Source organism: Podarcis tiliguerta, assembly GCF_965153285.1.
Source record: "Podarcis tiliguerta genome assembly, chromosome: 12".
Classification (NCBI taxonomy): Eukaryota; Metazoa; Chordata; class Lepidosauria; order Squamata; family Lacertidae; genus Podarcis; species Podarcis tiliguerta.
Genome location: NC_139545.1, coordinates 51,013,013 through 51,033,450, shown reverse-complemented (window position 1 = coordinate 51,033,450; position 20,438 = coordinate 51,013,013). Strand labels below are relative to the sequence as shown.

Genomic DNA, 20,438 nt, shown 5'->3' with positions numbered 1-20,438 from the left:
GAATATGGTCCTTCAGATGGCCTAGGCCAGTAATGTCCAAACATTTTTCAAAGAGGGCCAGATTTGATGCAGTGAAGGGCCGTGGGGGCTGGCCAAAGTTGTTGGGCTTTTTTGAAGTTGTTGAGGGTTTTTTTAGGATTTTACCCCAGAAAATAAACCGCCACAGCCGGATTAGGCCCCCAAAACAGACTTTGGACATGCCTGGCCTAGGCTGTCTGTTTTAATCTGATTTTATATCAACTCCTGATTTTAATTACCAACATGTTGATTTTTTTAAAATATCAGTTTTTAAACTTTGCCTTTTATCTATTTGTCCTTTATTACAATTTTCATGTTTGCTTTGTTGTATGTTTTGGAAAAGCTTGGTTTTGTTAATAAATAAATAAGCCTTGGGGAAATGAGAAAACAGAAGAGGCAGCAAAAACTAGCCGGTCCGCTCATCCCTACGCATCTCGTAGCTATGTCACAAATGTGTCTTGTGTCACCCGGGCTTGTGACAGCCGAGCTCTGGGTGACACTCGGGTGACCAAACATTTCAGGAGCATTTTTGGGAAAGGAATGGCTTTTCCCAGTGTCAGATGTCATCGCTGGCAAGCGCATTTAGAGGCCTGGGGGCAGGGAAATGGAGCTCCCCCAAGAACGGAAAGGGTGACCTCATGCTGGTGGATTCCCCTGCAGATTCATTCACCTTCACCCTGGACACTAAACAACAGCGCACAGAAATGCCTCCTTCATGACAATTAGCTTATTTATGGATGCGGTGCGTCTATCGCCTTTCTGCATAAAAGGTATGCCTCTGAGGCCATAGCCATCTTCCCTTCGCCTTCCATAACGCAGCTTAAATAAAGAGCCATGAATAAGCAGTCACCGCCCCCCCCCCCCAAGGGTGAGAGAGCCTGGGCCCGTCTCAGGTTATCAACATAAACTACAACAAAAGTCAAACTTTTGTCGTTAAAGACAGAGAATAACGGGAAACCAAAATATGGAGAAAGAAAAAAATCGAGAAATAGGGAGACAGAAAAGATAAAGAGAAGACGGTAGATAGAGATAGATAGATAGATAGATAGATAGATGATAGGTAGATAGATGATAGATAGATAGATAGATAGATAGATAGATAGATAGATAGATAGAGATAGATAGATAGATAGATAGATAGATAGATAGATAGATAGATAGATAGATAGATATAGATAGATAGATGATAGATAGATGATAGATAGATAGATAGATGATAGATAGATAGACAGAGATAGAAATAGATGATAGAGATAGATGATAGATAGAGAAAGAAAGAAAGAAAGAAAGATATAGAAATAGATGATAGAGATAGATAGATGACAGATGATGATAGATAGATAGATAGATAGATAGATAGATAGATAGATAGATAGATAGACAGATAGACAGATAGATAGATAGATGACAGATGATAGATAGATATAGATAGATAGATGATAGATAGATAAATCATCATCATCATCATCATAAATTATTTATACCCCCGCCCATCTGGCTGGGTTTCCCCAGCTACTCTGGGAGGCTCCCAACAGAATTAAAAGCGCAAAAGAACATCAAACATTAAAAACTTCCCTAAACAACATAATGTTAGACATAATTGTCTCATCCCCCCCCCCCCAATAGATGGCAATGTCTGTTACTTCACTATTACTTCAAAATATGAACCACCCTGAGATATTTTGATGAAGGGCGGTATATAAATTTAATAATAATAATAACAATAATTGCACTTCTTTGCTGTGTTTGGGGGCACTCCTGTTCACTCTGTTGCAGGACTGGCCCAAGACATTTTGGCGCCTGAGGCAAGCGACAAAATGGCGTCCCTCCCCTCCCTGACAGGTAAGAAGGGGTGAGGGAAAATCTACATCAGGAACAGGTGGGGAACTGGATAAATCTCTGCACTGGGATCTGCCGTCCCTGTGGGTCTTGCTGCCTGAGGCAGTCGTCTCACTTTGCCTCATGCGTGGGCCGGTCCTGCTCTGTTGCGTGGGGCCATGGACCTCTGCCCCAAAGTCCTGCCCTGATGGCATGGAAAGGAGCAGCAGAATCGTGCCCAACCTCCACACATTCCTCAGGAGCTGTGAACAGGGCAAACACACTTCCGATGAATGGATGCGTTTGGGAGGTACGATCTTCTTCCACGCTCATAGCCACAGAAGAGGTGGCCAAACATGGGAGAGCTATTGCCTTCATGGGCCTACTCAGGGATCATGGGAGTTGGAGTCCAACAATTTATGGAGGCCACAAGTTCTCCATTCCCGAATTAGGATTTCCAGGAAAAGCAAACAGCACATTCCCCACCAGGTGGCACTCTGAGCTTTCTCAATGGTGATTGCTCTAACGATATTTTAATAGAAACCCCGGCAATAAATTGGTGAGAATAGAACAGCACTTCATAAATGTCCTGTTGTCTTTTCTAGCAAGGTCTGTGGTTGTTGTGCAGTGTGGGGGAACACCATGATTTTCCTTTTCCCCCTCCCCACCGTGGTATTTTTATAAAACTCTTCAAGTGATGCAAAAGTAGAGAAGAGATTGAAGCAAAGGTGGCTTCTGTGGTCTAAACCACAGAGCCTAGGGCTTGCCGATCGGAAGGTCGGCGGTTCGAATCCCCACAACGGGATGAGCTCCCGTTGCTCGGTCCCTGCTCCTGCCAACCTAGCAGTTCGAAAGCACGTCAAAGTGCAAGTAGATAAATAGGTACCTCTCCGGCAGGAAGGTAAACGGCGTTTCCGTGCACTGCTCTGGTTCGCCAGAAGCGGCTTAGTCATGCTGGCCACATGACCCGGATGCTGTACGCCGGCTCCCTCGGCCAGTAAAGCAAGATGAGCACCGCAACCCCAGAGTCAGCCACGACTGGACCTAACGGTCAGGGGTCCCTTTACATTTACAGGTTCTTGAGGTGACACAATTGCTTGGGGACATGTCATTACAGTGGTACCTCTGGATGCGAACGGGATCCGTTCCGTTCACATCCTGAGTAAGACGTAAGACATGCGCGAGTCATGTTTTGCTGCTTCCGCGCATGCACGTGGCGTCATTTTGAGTGTCTGTGCATGCGCTCCGTTACTTCCGGGTTGCCGCGGAGCGTAACTTGAAAACGCTCAACCTGAAGTGCATCTAACCCGAGGTATGACTGTATGCCAAATCCTGACTGGATCATGGTTGGGAAAAGGAAGGATTCCCCCCCAGGGACCAAAACACATTAGTTCACTCACAGCTGTTGACTTTTCTTGAGGCGCAGGTAGCAGCTGCACCAAGCGTTGTCGAAGGCAGAGGAAATTCCTTCTTTCTCCTTGTGAGTAGCGCTTCCTGGATGGTGACAAAGTGACAAGACAAGGTGTGTTATGAGGCCAATGGGCATGGTGTGAAGTCACTTGCTGAAGTCTCGAGACCTCAGGAAGAAACAGAACACATGAAGCGGGGTGTGTTGATTTCAACAGGTCTAACATTTAGGAATACCGTCCATAGTAACCAAATTTGGACGATGGCTCGTGGGATCAGGGAGCAGGTCTCCGTCTCCGTTTGGATACAACTGGATGCCATTTTGAATCAAGATGGCTGACAAACCATTTAAAGCGGCCAGGGATTCACAGAATCATAGAAGTTGGATGGGACCATGTGGGTCATCTAGTCCAACCTGCTTCAATGCAGGAATCTTTGACCGAACATGGGACTCGAACCCACAACCCTGAGATTAAAGAGTCCCATGGTCTACCGGCTGAGCTATGATCAAAAATGGGACCTGGGAAGCTGCCTTAGTATAAGTTAGCCCATTGGGTCCACCTAGCTCAGTACTGTAAACACTAACTGGCCGTAGCTTTCCAAGATTTCAGAAAGGATTTATTATGTACTACGTTGAATAGGATCCAAAATGCAGCAGTCTGATTGGTCCTAAAACAATAGGATCCAAAATGCAGCAGTCTGATTGGTCCTAAAACAATAGGATTCAGAATGCAGCAGTCTGGTTGGTCCTAGAACAACAGGACCCAGAATGCAGTAGTCTGATTGGTCCTAGAACAATGCAACAGTATGATTGGTCTGCAGGAGCCACCCAATCCAGCTGCAGGTGGAAGTGAATCCACAACCTGATTGGCCTACATGAGAATCCCAGAATTAGCCAATCATGTGCGGCCCATTGTGTAAATAATGTATATAAAGCAGATATTTTTGGGAAACTTTCATTCCCTCGCTACTATGAGCTGAATAAGGTAAAGGGACCCCTGACCATTAGGTCCAGTCGTGACCAACTCTGGGGTTGTGGTGCTCATCTCGCTTTATTGGCCGAGGGAGCTGGCGTACAGCTTCCGGGTCATGTGGCCAGCATGACTAAGCCACTTCTGGCGAACCAGAGCAGTGCACAGGAACGCAGTTTACCTTCCCGCTGGAGTGGTACCTATTTATCTACTTGCACTTTGACGTGCTTTTGAACTGCTAGGTTGGCAGGAGCAGGGACCGAGCAACGGGAGCTCACCCCATCGTGGGGATTCGAACCGCCGACCTTCTGATCGGCAAGTCCTAGGCTCTGTGGTTTAACCCACAGCGCCACCCGCGTCCCTTATGAGCTGAATAAAGAGCATGAAATCCACGCTCGACTCCGAGTATCTTTCAGGATTCTTGCTCCTTCCTCATGCTCTTTGGAATAAGAAAGGGCACCTACCTCCCCGTCCGATTCGTTCTCTTGCAGGTGGGTGACGACGTGGCACTGCCCCTCTCTTCTGCTTTTTCCCTGGGGAAGGAGCAAGGAAGCAGGCTTTGACCCAGCGCTCGGCTGGTGGGTGGCTGCCATTTTGCGGGACTCAATCTGGCTCTTCCTAGGAAGGTCAGCAGCTGATGTTCTGGCAAGGAATTGGCCACGGCTTGGTGAGGATGCAGTTCTTCGTGAGTCCATGCTAGCCTGGGAATCAGAGCTCTTGTTCTTCACTTCTCTTGTTTGTCGGAGGGTGAAATTCTCCGCGGATCTGCTCCTGGGGGCTCTGCGGTCATTGGTTTGGGTGACGTCCGATTCGGGGCCAGACCCATCTGCTGGGGCCTTCTGCAGAAGCCTTCTCTCTAGGACCTGAAACCGTAAGAAAGAACGGACTTATCAGCTACAGCATATATCTATATATTCTGTTATTTTAGCACATGCCACTGGGGCAAATGGACTCGTCCGGCAATGTTTAACCTTCTCTCGCTTCGAACTTCACTCTCCAGTCAGGTGACCTGTTACACTTGAATGACTCTCCTTGCCATGATTATTCATGATCTGGACAGCTATTTTTAAAAAACAAACGCAATACCCATTTATTTTCAACATTATCCGTCCCCCTGAACTCCATATGTGGGTCAAGGTGTGCCAAAGGAATGTCGGTCCCCTCAATATTTGTTTAAAGGGTGTTGGGCCCCCACAATCTTGGGGGCAACCTGGTGCCTCTGTTCAGGTACCAGTGCCTTAAATAATAATAATAATAATAATAATAATAATAATAATAATAATAGTACCTCACCCATTGGCTTCCAATATACAGAAAAACATAATAAAACTTTAAACAGTTTTTTAAAAAACTGCCTTTCTATGTCTTCTAAATTCTGAAGCGAAACCCCTGCACCCATTGAATTTTGTGGAAGAGGAAGTTTTATTTAAATATATATTCTGCAAAAGAAGCAGAGTGTCAATAGGGAGGCAGAGTTTCAGTTGCAGTGTGGTTCGTCTGTGCGTGAGAGAACATTGCTGGGTCAGGATAGCCATATTGATTCGTACGCTGTTGAGGTGAGGGAGGAATAGGTCAGTTTATTAAATTTATATACCACCTTTCATCCAAAGATCTCAGGGAAGTTCACAGTCTAACTTAAACCTCTTCGGCCTTCTCGCTCACCTTTGGCTTCTCTTCAGTTGTGGAAGCATTTTCTGATATATTCTGATACCTGCAATAAGGAAAACAGACCTCAGGGAAACAAAAATGAACCAGCCATACCACCTCCCTGGGGAGCCCTTAGGACAGGACTGGCCGGCCTGTGGAACTCATGGCCACTTGGGGTGACATCTCCCATCACTTCTGACCAGTGCTGGCTGGGTTTTATGGGAGTTGGAGTCCAACAGCAGCCAAAGTTAAGGTTACCAGATTTTTTCCAATGAATCCGGGGACACTTTAATGAATTAATTAATCACTATGCGTTTGGGACGTTGTTGCTGCGATGGTGGTGGCTGAGGGGTGGCTACCGCCTTGAACTAAACCGCCATGTTTCCCCTTCCTCCGAGGCTTCTATCTCCTTTCTGCATGAGCCTGGGCAGCCCCTGAGTTGTTGGTTCTTCGGTGGTGGTGATGGGGAAGCGGTGTGCGGTGGGTCAGGCATGGAAGGGGAAGAAGGAGGGCCCGAGAGCGGAGGTGGCGGTGAGGTTCAGGCCTCCCTTCCCATCGGAGCAGCCCCAATCCCATTCCTACTTGTGTGCAAGCAGGAGGGGACGGGGATCCCTCAGCTGGGAAGGGAGGCTTCACACTGCCTTTCGGAGCAGCCCCATCCCAACTCCTACCTGCGTGCAAGCAGGAGGGGGCAGGGATCTCTCAGGCAGCGCGATGCCTCCCTTCCCAAAGGAGCAGCCCCAATCCGATTCCTACTTGCATGCAAGCAGGAGGCGACGGGGATCCCTCAGCTGGGAAGGGAGGCTTCCCATTGCCTGAGAGATCCCTGCCCCCTCCAGCTTGCACGCAAGTAGGAATGGGATCAGGGCTGCTCTGATAGGCAGGGTGAAGCCTCCCTTCACAGCTTAGTTGCTGGAGTCAGGGAAGGTGGAGGCAGCCCGGAAGCTGCATCTTAGAGCCCCTGCACCACCATCATATGGGGACTTCCAAGCAGCTCCTGAAGCCAGCCAGAGCCGACTGCTCTGGGCTGCTGAGACAGCCGCTGCTGCGTTTCCCGGGGACATGAGATGAAATCCAGGGACATTCTGGTGATGGAATTTCTCCAGGGAATTATTCGCAAATCTGGGGACTGTCCCCGGGAAACGGGGACATCTGGTCACCCTATCCAAAGTGCCACAGGTTCCCCACCCGTGCCTTATGAGAAGTACATCTCCCATACAGTGGTACCTCGGGTTAAGTACTTAATTCGTTCCGGAGGTCCGTTCTTAACCTGAAACTGTTCTTAACCGGAAGCACCACTTTAGCTAATGGGGCCTCCTGCTGCCGCCGCACCGCCGAAGCACAATTTCTGTTCTCATCCTGAAGCAAAGTTCTTAACCCGAGGTACTATTTCTGGGTTAGAGGAGTCTGTAACCTGAAGCGTCTGTAACCTGAAGGGTCTGTAACCCGAGGTACCACTGTATGTCCCTGCATCCTGGCATGCTATTAGCCAACACAAAGGGAAAGGGAGAAATGGAGACAATTGAACCCCACCTCCATCTCTCTCCCGCCATTTGTTGTTGCTGTTCCTGGACCGCCAGTAATTTAGTGGGAAGGGAAGGGAGAGGCTGTCTTTGGGATTGTGGAGGGACAGTTTGGGAGGTATGTGGATTATCTTTCACTTCTTAGAGGCTGTTTTTCCCATCAGCTGGAACCAGGATTAAAACAGAGTCTCCGCAAAGCATTTGGTTACTATCATGCTGTCTTATCCAGAAATTCCTTATCCCATGGCCAAGCTTCTCCAGTAATGCTGTTCAAAATAAGCAATGTTCAATTGGAAGACACAAGATCTACCCACCCGGGAAGAATGGCAGATGAAGCTGATGGACTACATGGAATTGGCGGAAATGACTGGCAGAATCCGAGACCAGGGAGAAGAGTCGGTGGAAGAAGATTGGAAAAAATTTAAAGTATATTTACAGAAATATTGCAAAATTAATGAATGTTAGAAGAATACTGGAATGAAGTTATATGGTTTTAGCAGAAATGTTATTAAGAATTATGCAAAAACTGATTGTTAATGGGCTAAAGTGGAAAATTTAAAGTTAGACTGTGTTAAGATAAATTATAGAACAAAAAATTGAGAAAGAGGGAAAGGATTTGCTGAATTAGCTAATTTGAACTAGAATACAAAAAGGGAGGTGTGAGGAAGACGAGGAAACAAGCAAATGAAAGATAAAGATATGAAATTTGGATGTGTTTTTAAATGTTTTTGTTTTTTCTTGGTGTTTTGTTGTACTGTTTTTTCTTTCTATTTTTGATGTATAGTTTGTTAAATTTTTTACTGTTTTTTTCCTTTTTTTCTGTAACTATTAAACCTCCAATAAATATTACTTTAAAAAAAAAGCAATGTTCAGCTGAGATCCCCTGCACAGTTAATTAAAATTTCCCTGCTTTTTCTTGCTGTTTGGAGGTGGCATGAGGGTTGTCGATGAATTACCCTTTATTGAGACCGTTTCTTGGGCTTTAGTGATTTTCATTTTCACTTTGCATTGCTTGTATAGCAAAATAACACTTTACCTATCAAAGAAAGCTAAGGGGGAAAAGCAACACCAGGAAATAAGTAATTAAAGCCACTCTAAAAACAACAACGCTAAAGGCATTCTCCTTACTGAACCACTAATTCCGAAACGGATTTTCTTCCCAGAGGTGCAGCTCCAAAATTCTGTTTTCTCCCCGGAAACTCCGAAGTATTAGACAATCTCTGGGAAGCCTGTGATCTCACACTGGGACTTCTGTCCATGTCAGCAAATCAGCATCATTGCATCCTCTCACCTGGTGGTACATTAAGAAGAAGCTTCTGAAGGTGCGAATTCAAGACATTCCAACAAACCAGACATTTTAGGAAGGTTGAAGGAGGTGCGTTAAAAGAAAGACGGGGAGAGATGTTCAAATGGATTTAAAACCAGTTTGCTCCAGCAAAAAGTACTGGCGGCCACCAACGTGGCTGGCTTTAGAAGAGGTTGAGACAAAAACCATGGACAAGAACATTATCAATCTCTTACCATTGGACATGCTGGCTAAGGTTGACCGGAGCTAGAGTGCAATAACATCTGTAGGAGTCTAGGCTGGCTACCCCTTGAGCTCAGATGAAGATCTGAGTTTGAATCCCCTTTCAGGCATGAAAGTTGCTTGGGGGCTGCAAGGCAACTGCCTCCCACAGCCTCCCTGATGGCTCTTTGAGGTTAATGTGGGAGCTTTGGAGGTCTGCTTTGAGTGCCTTGGAGGAAGTATGGCATAGACACAGGAGGAAGCGATTTATTTATTTGTTTAAGATGGTTAACAGACCATAGTACTTACCTGCCAACGGTTGGTTTCCTAGCCCACCCTGGAACACGGCAAAAGCATCCTGAAGACTTCTCCAGGTGGGGACTTCCAGCCTCTTGTCTTTTGTCTGGGCTGTTTAGCTGCAGCAACCAGGTGGGCAAAGTCCACTGGCTTTGGGATCAAATTAAACATTAAAAGTTAGGCCTCGAGAACGGCAATGGCAGAGCTTGAGAGGAGAGAGAAAAAGCTCGGGTTTTCTTGCGGGGGAGGGACTTTAGTCGGATCTGCAAACCCCACTACAGCGGTACCTCAGGTTAAGAAATTTATTCGTTCTGGAGGTCCGTTGTTAACCTGAAACTGTTCTTAACCTGAGGTACCACTTTAGCTAATGGGGCCTCCTGCTGCCGCTGCGCCGCACAGCACAATTTCTGTTCTCATCCTGAAGCAAAGTTCTTAACCCGAGGTACTATTTCTGGGTTAGCGGAGTCTGTAACCTGAAGCGTATGTAACCCGAGGTACCACTGTACTTGATAGGGATGGGAACTAAAACGGATTTACGTAATCTTGATCTAATCCTCTAATTTCTTTCTAATGTGGGGTACTTGGGCATAAGGCTTACTTGAGTTATCTTGGAGCTACTTCTTTGATAGTAAATTTGCCCTTGGCTTGTGCAGGTTGAGCTATTTGTGTGTGGAAACCATGTACAGTGGTACCTCGGGTTAAGTACTTAATTCGTTCCAAAGGTCCATTCTTAACCTGAAACTGTTCTTAACCTGAAGCACCAATTTAGCTAATGGGGCCTCCCACTGCCGCCGTGCTGCCGGAGCACGATTTCTGTTCTTATCCTGAAGCAAAGTTCTTAACCTGAAGCACTGTACAGTGATATCTCAGGTTACATACGGTTCAGGTTACATACACTTCAGGTTACAGACTCCGCTAACCCAGAAATAGTGCTTCAGGTTAAGAACTTTGCTTCAGGATGAGAACAGAAATCATGCTCTGGCGGCGTGGCTGCAGCAGGAGGCCCCAAAGTGGTGCTTCAGGTTAATAACAGTTTCAGGTTAAGTACAGACCTCCGGAACGAATTAAGTACTTAACCCGAGGTACCACTGTATAGCATTTCTCAAACTTGGGTCCCCAGCTGTTGATTGACTACAACTCCCATCACTCCTAACTAGCAGGACCAGCGGCTAGGGATGATGAGAGTTGTAGTCCAACAACAGCTGGGGACCCAAGTTTGAGAATTTAGTGGCCTCTGATGGAGGATTCTCATAACGCTAGGAATTTTATTTTATTTATTTTGGGTCTGTTCTCACTTTATGATTCTAAGAGCTTTGAGGCACAAATAGCTTATGTTAATATGTTAACAAGAGGGCCATTGGGGCACCAAAAGAATATCTTTGCTGGCTATTCATTGTCCAGAAATGTCCTTTGTTCAGGCTGTGGAAAGGGGAAGGAGGAAGAACTTTGACAACAGGATTGTGCTAGTAAGCAAAAACTCAAAAACTGAAGCTTAAAGCTCTTCCTGCTCCTAGCCAATGGTTTCCTTAACTTGGAAAGACTTTACTATAGTGGGAAATTGACGAAGAGGTGCAGCGCTCATTTCTAGGGTTAGGGGGCTGGATCCAGACACAGCCTTTTAGAAAATAATGAAGTTCAACACTCTGTTATAATTTGGGGAGGGGTGTAGGCCGCATGCCGAGACCCTTCTAATTCCTGGTTACAGTAAGTGTTAAAATCAAACAAGGATTCAAAATCCTGGAATAGCCAGGCTAGCTTTTGTCAGGAGCTCAGGCTACACTCGAGTAGGACCCTGGTAGAGACACATGCCTGACTGACATGTTCTCTCCCTCCTGGTCGATCGTTCGGGAGCTTCATAAGCTTTCTTCAGCCCGAACATCACAGCGACCGATGCCAACAGACATTGGCACCCTTAGGGATCCGCAGAGTTTGTGCAGCTTGCTTAACAGACCTCGGCAACTCAGCATTTTGGCTAATCTACTTTATTTACATATAAACACACACAGAGCACTGCAACATGGCTCCCTCTCTCTCTAGCATCAGACAGCAAAGAGAAAAAGAACAAAGGAGAATAGTCCCACTTCACGGAACACAGTAACACAAACATCCTGTCTCCGTCACTTCCCACTCTGTGGAGTCAAAACATATACTGTCATGTGAAAGACAACAATCCCATGACTGGAATTACAGAGCAGGAATTCTAACAGCTTCGTGGTGTGATAATGACCCTGTAAGTACAGATCATTAAGGTGACAAAGGAAGTGGCTCTGTGCCAGACGACAAATAGGTGGGCATCTCTCCCTTAACTGGCTGGTATTTAGGTAAAGGTAAAGAGACCCCTGACCATTAGGTCCAGTCATGGCCGACTCTGGGGTTGTGGTGCTCATCTTGCTTTATTGGCCGAGGGAGCCGGCGTACAGCTTCTGGATCATGTGGCCAGCATGACTAAGCCGCTTCTGGCGAACCAGAGCAGCGCATGGAAATGCCGTTTACCTTCCCGCCAGAGAGGTACCTATTTATCTACTTGCACTTTGACGTGCTTTCGAACTGCTAGGTTGGCGTAAGCTGGGACCGAACAACGGGAACTCACCCTATCACAGGGATTCAAACCGCCGACCTTCTGATCGGCAAGTCCTAGGCTCTGTGGTTTAACCCACAGTGCCACCCGCGTCCCGGCTGGTATGTACATATGTGTAAATAAACCGTATATCCTAAAGGCACCGCCATCTCTGCTGTACCTCGTTCCTAAGGAAACACGAACCCTGGGTTAACACCTGGGACAGCTGGAGTTGCACAAGTTTGGGGTGAGGTGCAGCAATGCCACTGCTGTTAAGGAGGATGACGGTTACAGGTGTCTAACCAAGAAGGGCGATGGGCTTGTTAGGAGACACAAATGGTTGGCGACTAAAGGAATCCGTGGAGGCTGGTACCCATTAGGGATGTTGGGATGGAAAGCCGAGAGGTCAGCAGCAGGTGGAGCCAGAGACAAAAGCAGGTGGAGGTTGAGGCAACTGACGCTAGTTTTCTCTGCTCCCTGATTACCGTATTTTTCGCTCCATAAGACGCACTTTTTTCCTCCTAAAAAGTAAGGGTCTGTGCGTCTTATGGAGCAAATGCACTGGGCAACAGAGGGATCCCTCGGCTACCGCTGCAGTTGCAAGCTGAGGGATCCCTCCACAGCCAGAGCCATGGCTCCCGTGCACCGCTCGCTGTGAAGCCAGCAGAGCAAGAGCCGCTGTGCAGCCACCGCTCTTGCTCTGCTGGCTTCAGAGAGAGCGATAGCTGCGCAGTTTGCTCTGCTGGCTTAACAGCGAAGCGGAAGGAGGGACGGATGGGAGCAAGCAATGTGAGAACGTGTCCAGAGGAGGGCAACCAAAATGGTCAAAGGCCTGGAAACGATGCCTTATGAGGAACAGCTAAGGGAGCTGGGCATGTTTAGCCTGGAGAAGAGGAGGTTAAGGGGTGATATGATAGCCATGTTCAAATATATAAAAGGATGTCACATAGAGGAGGGAGAAAGGTTGTTTTCTGCTGCTCCAGAGATGCGGACACGGAGCAATGGATCCAAACTACAAGAAAGAAGATTCCACCTAAACATTAGGAAGAACTTCCTGACAGTAAGAGCTGTTTGACAGTGGAATTTGCTGCCAAGGAGTGTGGTGGAGTCTCCTTCTTTGGAGGTCTTTAAGCAGAGGCTTGACAACCATATGTCAGGAGTGCTCTGATGGTGTTTCCTGCTTGGCAGGGGGTTGGACTCGATGGCCCTTGTGGTCTCTTCCAACCCTATGATTCTATGATTCTATGCTTACATGGCTTCTGTCCCACTTTATGCAGTTCTCACTTTGCTTGCCCATCCTTCCTCCCACCTCGCTGTAAAGCAAGCAAAGCACCTGTCCCGGTGTCTCCTCCTCCTCTTCTTGCTCCGGTGTCACCGCGCTTTACAGAGAGGCGGGAGGTGGGATGGGCAAGCCAAGTGAGAGTTGCGAAAAACGGGAGAGAAGCCATGTAAGCGGCTCTCGCTTGCCCATAAGCAAGAAAAGCGAGAGCTGCTTACATGCTCTGCGCAGAATATTTTTTTCTTGCTTTCCCCCTCTAAAAACTAGGTGCGTCTTATGGTCAGGTGTGTCTTATGGAGAGAAAAATGCAGTGCTTTGACGGGAGCAAGGCTGAGGTTAAGCAGCCAGGAAGCTGGCAGCCAGGCAAAGCACCTGAAGTGGTTGTAAGCAGGGAGACAGGCAGACATGGCAGGCTGAGGACAGAGTGAGGTTGGTGGGGAAGGGCCCCTCTCACCTTCCACAGTAAGGAATAACCACTGTTTTTGTTGTGGTGGCATTTGTTTGTTTTAAAAAAAACGGGTCCTGTTTTGACAGTAGCATTTCTAGTTTCGTTTACACAGTTTTGTTTGTGTTTGCAATCTGTTAAAAAATAAAATAATTAGTGATGTTTCCTGGCTTTATTCCCTGCTGCCACCCCACCCCCCAGTTTCATGGAGTTCCTGATTCTACACACACACACACACACACACACACACACACACACACACAGTAAGTACTTTTTTTAAAAAAACAACACCACAATATATAACACCGGTCTTGAAAGACCTACATTGGCTCCCAGTACGTTTCCGAGCACAATTCAAAGTGTTGGTGCTGACCTTTAAAGCCCTAAACGGCCTCGGTCCAGTAAATCTGAAGGAGCGTCTCCACCCCCATCGTTCTGCCCGGACACTGAGGTCCAGCTCCGAGGGCCTTCTGGTGGTTCCCTCACTGCGAGAGGCCAAGTTACAGGGAACCAGGCAAACGGCCTTCTCGGTAGTGGCACCCGCCTTGTGGAATGCCCTCCCTTCAGATGTCAAAGAGATAAACAACTACCTGACATTCAGAAGACATCTGAAGGCAGCCCTGTTCAGGGAAGTTTTTAATATGTGACATCTTAGTGTATTTTTCATCTTTGTTGGAAGCCGCCCAGAGTGGCTGGGGAAACCCAGCCAGATGGGCAGGGTACAAATAATAAATTATTATTATTATTATTATTATTATTATTATTATTATTATTATTACAATGTTTAGGGGGGACTCTCATTTTGACTCAAGAAAATCACCCTTTTATAGTTCAAATAGGGAAAAATAAATACAGTAAATGGACAAAAGTACAAAGATTCACAAAATGTTTAGGGGTATGCGTATCCTTGAATCCCCCCAGAAAAAGGAATCTGTGTGTGTGTGTGTGTGTGAGAGAGAGAGAGAGAGAGAGAGAGAGTGTGTACACACACACACACACACACACACACGGTTTGGCTTGTGGTGAGTGCAGGCCCAAATAAACATGTGTTCGCCTTGTGCAATGATACATATCTCTTTAATTTCAATTGCCTGCCACCAGTCTGAGACTTCAAACTCCATTTCCCCCGGTTTCGTGACGAAAGCTTGGCTCTCAGAGGTTGCTGCCAAAGAACGAGGGAGAGCGCCATCTGTTGAACGCTGCTTCTGAAATTTCCCATGTCTCCATCTGGGAAGGACAGAGAACTGTGTGCCCCCATTTAGACTGAAACACCCAGCTACTGAATGTTTTCTTGTCACAACCTACTACTGTGTTTCAGATCACTTGGCTCCCTGTCATTTTCCCCAGTGAGATTTCTCCAGCCCCCAAAAGTCATTTCCATAATTACTGGCTCCTTGTTAAGGAACCAAAAGTTATCAGCTAAATGCAGATGTAGAGCAAACGAAACATACTTTTTTTTTAAAAAAAAAAAGCATAGTGGTGTCTAATGTTGCTGCTGCAACACAGACTGCCAGGGCTTCACAATCTGCTGTAGATGGGAATATCTGAAAAGCTTTCTCTTCTACCCCAGCTCTATCCTGATCTGAAGATCAACTCTACCAGGCATTGCAGGATCCTAATTTAGTCAGTGTTGTCTATCATTCTGGGGAGTGGAATGGGGATGGAGGAAGAGGTTGGTTGGTTGGTTTAGAAACAGATGCTGTTATCTTCAACTACCATCAACCCTTCCCAGCACGGCCAGCAGTCAGGGGTGATGGGAGCTGAAGCCCATCAAAATTTGGAGAGTGCCATCAAAATTTGGAGAGATATACAGTATATAGTCATACCTCGGGTTGCGAATGTGATCTGTGCGGGAGGCACATTCGTAACCCGCATTCGGCACTTCTGCGCATGTGCAAAGTGTGGTTTAGTATTTCTGCGCATGCGCGAGCGCCGAAACCCGGAAGTAACCCGTTCCGGTACTTCCTGGTTTGGCGCGGTCCGTAACCCGAAAACACGCAACCCGCAGTGTTCGCAACCCGAGGTATGACTGTAAATGACTTATTCAGAACCACTGATCTTTGTTTACATGGGCATGGAATCTGGAAATGTTTTAGCTCCGCCCATGGGGTCTCTGTTCCTTGCCAATAAACAATTGCACGGAAATGTCCTTTACCTTAGTGCAACCAAAATGGTCAAAGGCCTGGAAACGATGCCTTATGAGGAACGGCTAAGGGAGCTGGGCATGTTTAGCCTGGAGAAGAGGAGGTTAAGGGGTGATATGATAGCCATGTTCAAATATATAAAAGGATGTCACATAGAGGAGGGAGAAAGGTTGTTTTCTGCTGCTCCAGAGAAGCGGACACGGAGCAATAGATCCAAACTACAAGAAAGAAGATTCCACCTAAACATTAGGAAGAACTTCCTGACAGTAAGAGCTGTTCGACAGTGGAATTTGCTGCCAAGGAGTGTGGTGGAGTCTCCTTCTTTGGAGGTCTTTAAGCAGAGGCTTGACAACCATGTCAGGAGTGCTCTGATGGTGTTTCCTGCTTGGCAGGGGGTTGGACTCGATGGCCCTTGTGGTCTCTTCCAGCTCTATGATTCTATGATCTTTGTTTACATGGGCATGGAATCTGGAAATGTTTTAGCTCCGCCCATGGGGTCTCTGTTCCTTGCCAATAAACAATTGCACGGAAATGTCCTTTACCTTAGTGAACCTATAACAATCTCAGGGGTGCTGTTTTCACATCCACTTCTACTGAAATCTCTCTATATAAAATTTCAGACTCAGAGTTCCTAATTAATTGGCTGGGTTTTTCCATTTCCCACCCATTCTGCATTAACCTCATACTCTCCAGCATTTCTCTGATGAAAACAGGGACATCCTATTTAACAACAACAACAACAACAACAACAACCACGTAATAATAATGCTTCAGCCACTCTGGGCAGTTTCCAACATATATCGAAACATAATACAGTGGTACCTCTGGTTGCGAATGGGATCTGTTCCGGAAGCTCGTTCGCAACATGAAAATAGCGCAACCCGCAGCGGCGCATCTGCACATGGGTGTGATGTCATTTTGTGCTTCTGCGCATGTGTGAGCGGCAAAACCCAGAAGTAACCCTTTCCGGTACTTCCGGGTCGCCACGGGACGTAACCTGAAAGAACGTAACATGAAGCAAACGTAACATGAGGTATGACTGTAAAACATTGCACATTTAAAAACTTGCCTATACAGGACTGCCTTCAGACTTCTTCTAAAGGTTGTATGGTTATTCATCTCCTTGGCTCGGGGGTCGCATAACTCCATCCCCTCCAACATTTCTCCAATGAAAATAGGGGTGTCCTTATGAAAAACGGGACATTCCGGCATCAAATCAGAAACCGGGGCGGCTTTTGCAAATCCTGGGCTGTCCCTGGAAAATAGGGACACTCAGAGGGTCTGTGCAAAGCACACACACAGCACGCATATATGAAGTCTGAACATATCTCAATGTTCTTCTCACCATTTACTGTATTTTTCGCGCCATAGGACGCACTGGCCCATAGGACGCACCAAGTTTTTTGGGGGGGAAATAAAGAAAAACAATTTTATTTCCCCACCAGGCACTTGCAGGACCGGCAGCAGGGAGAAGCGCTCTTCTCCCCGCCACCCACCTGCAGACCAGGTCTGGGGACGGGAAGACGCGCTGCGCCTCCCAGCTGTCCCCGGAACTTGTGGGGCAGGCAGCGGGGAGAAGCACGCATCTCCCCGCCGTCAGCCTCCAAACCACATTGGGAGACAGCGGGATGGCGGCGTACCGCCTCCACCTGTCCCCCGGCCTTGTGGCGCTGGGGCTCTCCTGAAGCCTGGAGAGCGAGAGGGGTTGGTGCGCACCGACCCCTCTCACTCTCCAGGCTTCAGCGAAAGCCTGCATTCGCCCCATAGGACGCACACACATTTCCCCTTCATTTTTGGAGAGGAAAAAGTGCATCCTATAGGGCGAAAAATACGGTATTTACTTTATTTGCTTCCTGGGCTGCTGCTGGACTAACGTGACTCTCCTACAGCTGATGAGTTCCTGCTGAAAAGCTGTTCTTGCTTGAGGTAACTGGCGCTGCACATTACAAGCTTTGAAAGAACCAACCTTGAGACAGAAGGTCAACGTGAACCGTAAGCCAGGAGAAGGAAGAATCCCAAGGCCCTTCTCTGCCTGCTGGGGAGGAAGCATCTCAAGGCAGGAAATGTTCAGGAAACCTATTAATAACCTCACGGGAGCAGCGTTGCCTAAGTGCACATCAGCCTGGAGAAGAGGTGCAAATGGATCTCTGTGCACAGAGCGATGGGCACAAGGCCAATGGCAATAACTGGAGCAAGTCGCCTGGAAGAGCTTTCAGGGAAGGCTCAGGGCCCAAGTGCTCAGGCCTGTTCTTTTGTTTTTACTGTAACCCTGGGCTCTCCCCCTAAGGTGCAAAATTGTGGCTAGGAATTGAGAAGCCAGGTGCCTCTGAGCATGTGCTGAGTCCAGGAATCATAGAATGGGAGAGTTGGAAGGGACCTCAAGGGTCGAAACCCCTCTGCTTAAAAAGCTCCAAGGAGTCTGAGGGAGTCTGTTCCACTGTCAAACAGATAATAATAATAATAATAATAATAATAATAATAATAATAATATATTTATACCCCGCCCATCTGGCTGGGTTTCCCCAGCCAATCTGGGAGGCTCCCAACAGAATATTACAAACACGATAAAACATCAAACATTAAAAAACTTCCCTAAACAGTGCTGCCTTCAGATGTCTTCTGAAAGTCAGATAATTGCTTATCTCCTTGACATCTGATGGGAGGGCGTTCCACAGGGTGGGCGCCACCACCAAGAAGGCCCTCTGCCTGGTTCCCTGTAACTTCATTTCTTGCAGTGAGGAAACCGCCAGACGGCCCTTGGAACTGGACCTCAGTGTCCGGGCTGAACATGTGCTCTCTAACTTCCTGCTGAAATTCTGTGACTTTCTAGAGCACCAATCAGCATTCTGAATTATCTTTACTGTTTGGTTTAAGGGCTTTTTAGAAGCAGTCTTGAATTTGGTAAACTGTTACCGAACGTGATTGCCTGGACATACATCGAGGCTTAAATTTAAATTTATCGGTGGCATTCTTCCAAGTTTGAACTTTTTGAAACCAAATTTCACTCTAAATTTTGGTCCGATCCTTAACTTTGCTCCTGCACTAATGGCACCAGGGGCTGCAATCCTGCACACACTTTGCTGAACATAAGCCCTGCTGAGCACAGCCAGATTTCTTCCGAGTTAATATGCTAAAGGTTTTGCTGTTTCATCTTGTCAGCCCTACATACACCAATGTGATTCCTCATCAGGCCAGCAGAGGGAACACAGACATTACTTCTGCTAAAAGAAACTTGAGGAAGAAACTAACAAGACGTCTAGGGCGAATGGATGCGTATATGCGGACGGTCATCATAAAAGAAGGAAGCAGAAAGAAGATGAGTCAGAAATCAGAAGTGGAGCATTCTGCATCGGAGAAAGAATGAGGCTAGATAAGGTTGTGCCTCGCTGACTTCACCACCACGCACCTTGAGCAAGACTTGGTGGGAGATTGTGCAAAAAGCATCCACTCATTATGATAGCTTTGCACAAAGGCAAACAAAATTTAGCTTCATTTCAGCAGACATAGTCCTCATTCATTTCAGCAGACCTCAGTCTCTCCTTTTCCCAATCTTCACTTTTCCATAAATCTGCAACGGTTTGTGAATTCACCAGCAGTTTAGTGCCCAATTTTCCTAATAATACAGTGGTACCTCTAGTTACTAACTTAATTTGTTCCAGAGGTCCGTTCTTAACCTGAAACTGTTCTTAGCTAGAGGCGTGCTTTCGCTAATGGGGCCTCTTGCTGCTGCTGCGCCACCGGCACACGATTTCCGTTCTCATCCTGGGGCAAAGTTTTCAACTCGAGGTAACTCTTCCAGGTTAGCGGAGTTTGTAACCTGAAGCGTTTGTAACCTGAGGCTTTTGTAACTCGAGGTACCACTGTACACCCATTTTTGTATGCAGTTTTGCCTAATATCTTGCAATAAAAATTTCCTCATAGAATGTGTTTTATTTTTCACAAATACATGCACTATAATGCACATTTCTCGCTAATATATATGTGCATCTTTGTCTGTTTGGTTGGAGATCTACATCTCAGAAATTTGGAGGAGTGTGCCTTTTGAACAATACCTTCATTTTTGGTTCATATTTTTGGGGGAAGTTCAGATTCTGCTCCCACCCCCCCTCCTTCCCCACTGACATTAACATGACCCCACCAATCAGCTTCATCAAACATGAGAGAGCAAGAAAAATGAATTTTTCCACACCATGCCCAATTATTATAAACCACTACCATCCACCCCTCTTATACCCTAACCCTAAACATGCACATTCAGAAGTGAAACCCATTGAACTCAGTGGGACTTAGCCCTCACCCAGGCCACTGTGTCTAGGACTGCAAACTTATGCTTCCTTAAACGAGGGCTAGGGAGCCTGTATTGGGCTCCCACTCCCATTGGCCAGTTGATGGAAGCAGGATCCCAGCAACACCTGAACAGCTCTCCATCTGTCGTTGGACTCTGTTATGTACTGAGTTGAATAGGATCCAAACTGCAGCAGTCTGATTGGTCCTAGAACAATAGGATCCAAAAGGCAGCAGTCTGATTGGTCCTAGAACAATAGGATTCAGAATGCAGCAGTCTGATTGGTCCTAGAACAATGCAGCAGTATGATTGGTTGGCAGGAACCACCCAATCGTGCTCCAGATAGAAGTGAATCCACAACCTGATTGGCTTACAGTAGAATTCCGGAATTAGCCAATCATGTGCAGCCGATTGTGTAAATAATGTATATAAAGCAGATACTTTGAGGGGACATTCATTCATTCCTCCTCACCACTATGAGCTGAATAAAGAGCATGAAATCACTTTGCGACTCTGAGTATATTTCAGACTCCCACTTCC

The 20,438-nt window shown here is 46.8% G+C and overlaps 1 protein-coding gene across 1 annotated transcript; it reads right to left on the bottom strand.

Moving 5' to 3' along the window:
• Positions 1–3,228: 3,228 nt before the first annotated feature.
• Positions 3,229–13,700, bottom strand: LOC310661340 (uncharacterized protein; the record flags this gene model as incomplete). Its single annotated transcript, XM_083407188.1, has 6 exons — positions 13,479–13,700; positions 9,201–9,338; positions 8,513–8,675; positions 5,877–5,925; positions 4,679–5,077; positions 3,229–3,330 (listed from the first exon to the last, which is right to left on the bottom strand). The coding sequence occupies exons 3-6, from the start codon at positions 8,641–8,643 to the stop codon at positions 3,229–3,231; spliced, it is 681 nt and encodes a 226-aa protein (XP_083263314.1). The 5' UTR covers positions 8,644–8,675; positions 9,201–9,338; positions 13,479–13,700.
• Between the last annotated feature and the right edge of the window lie 6,738 nt (positions 13,701–20,438).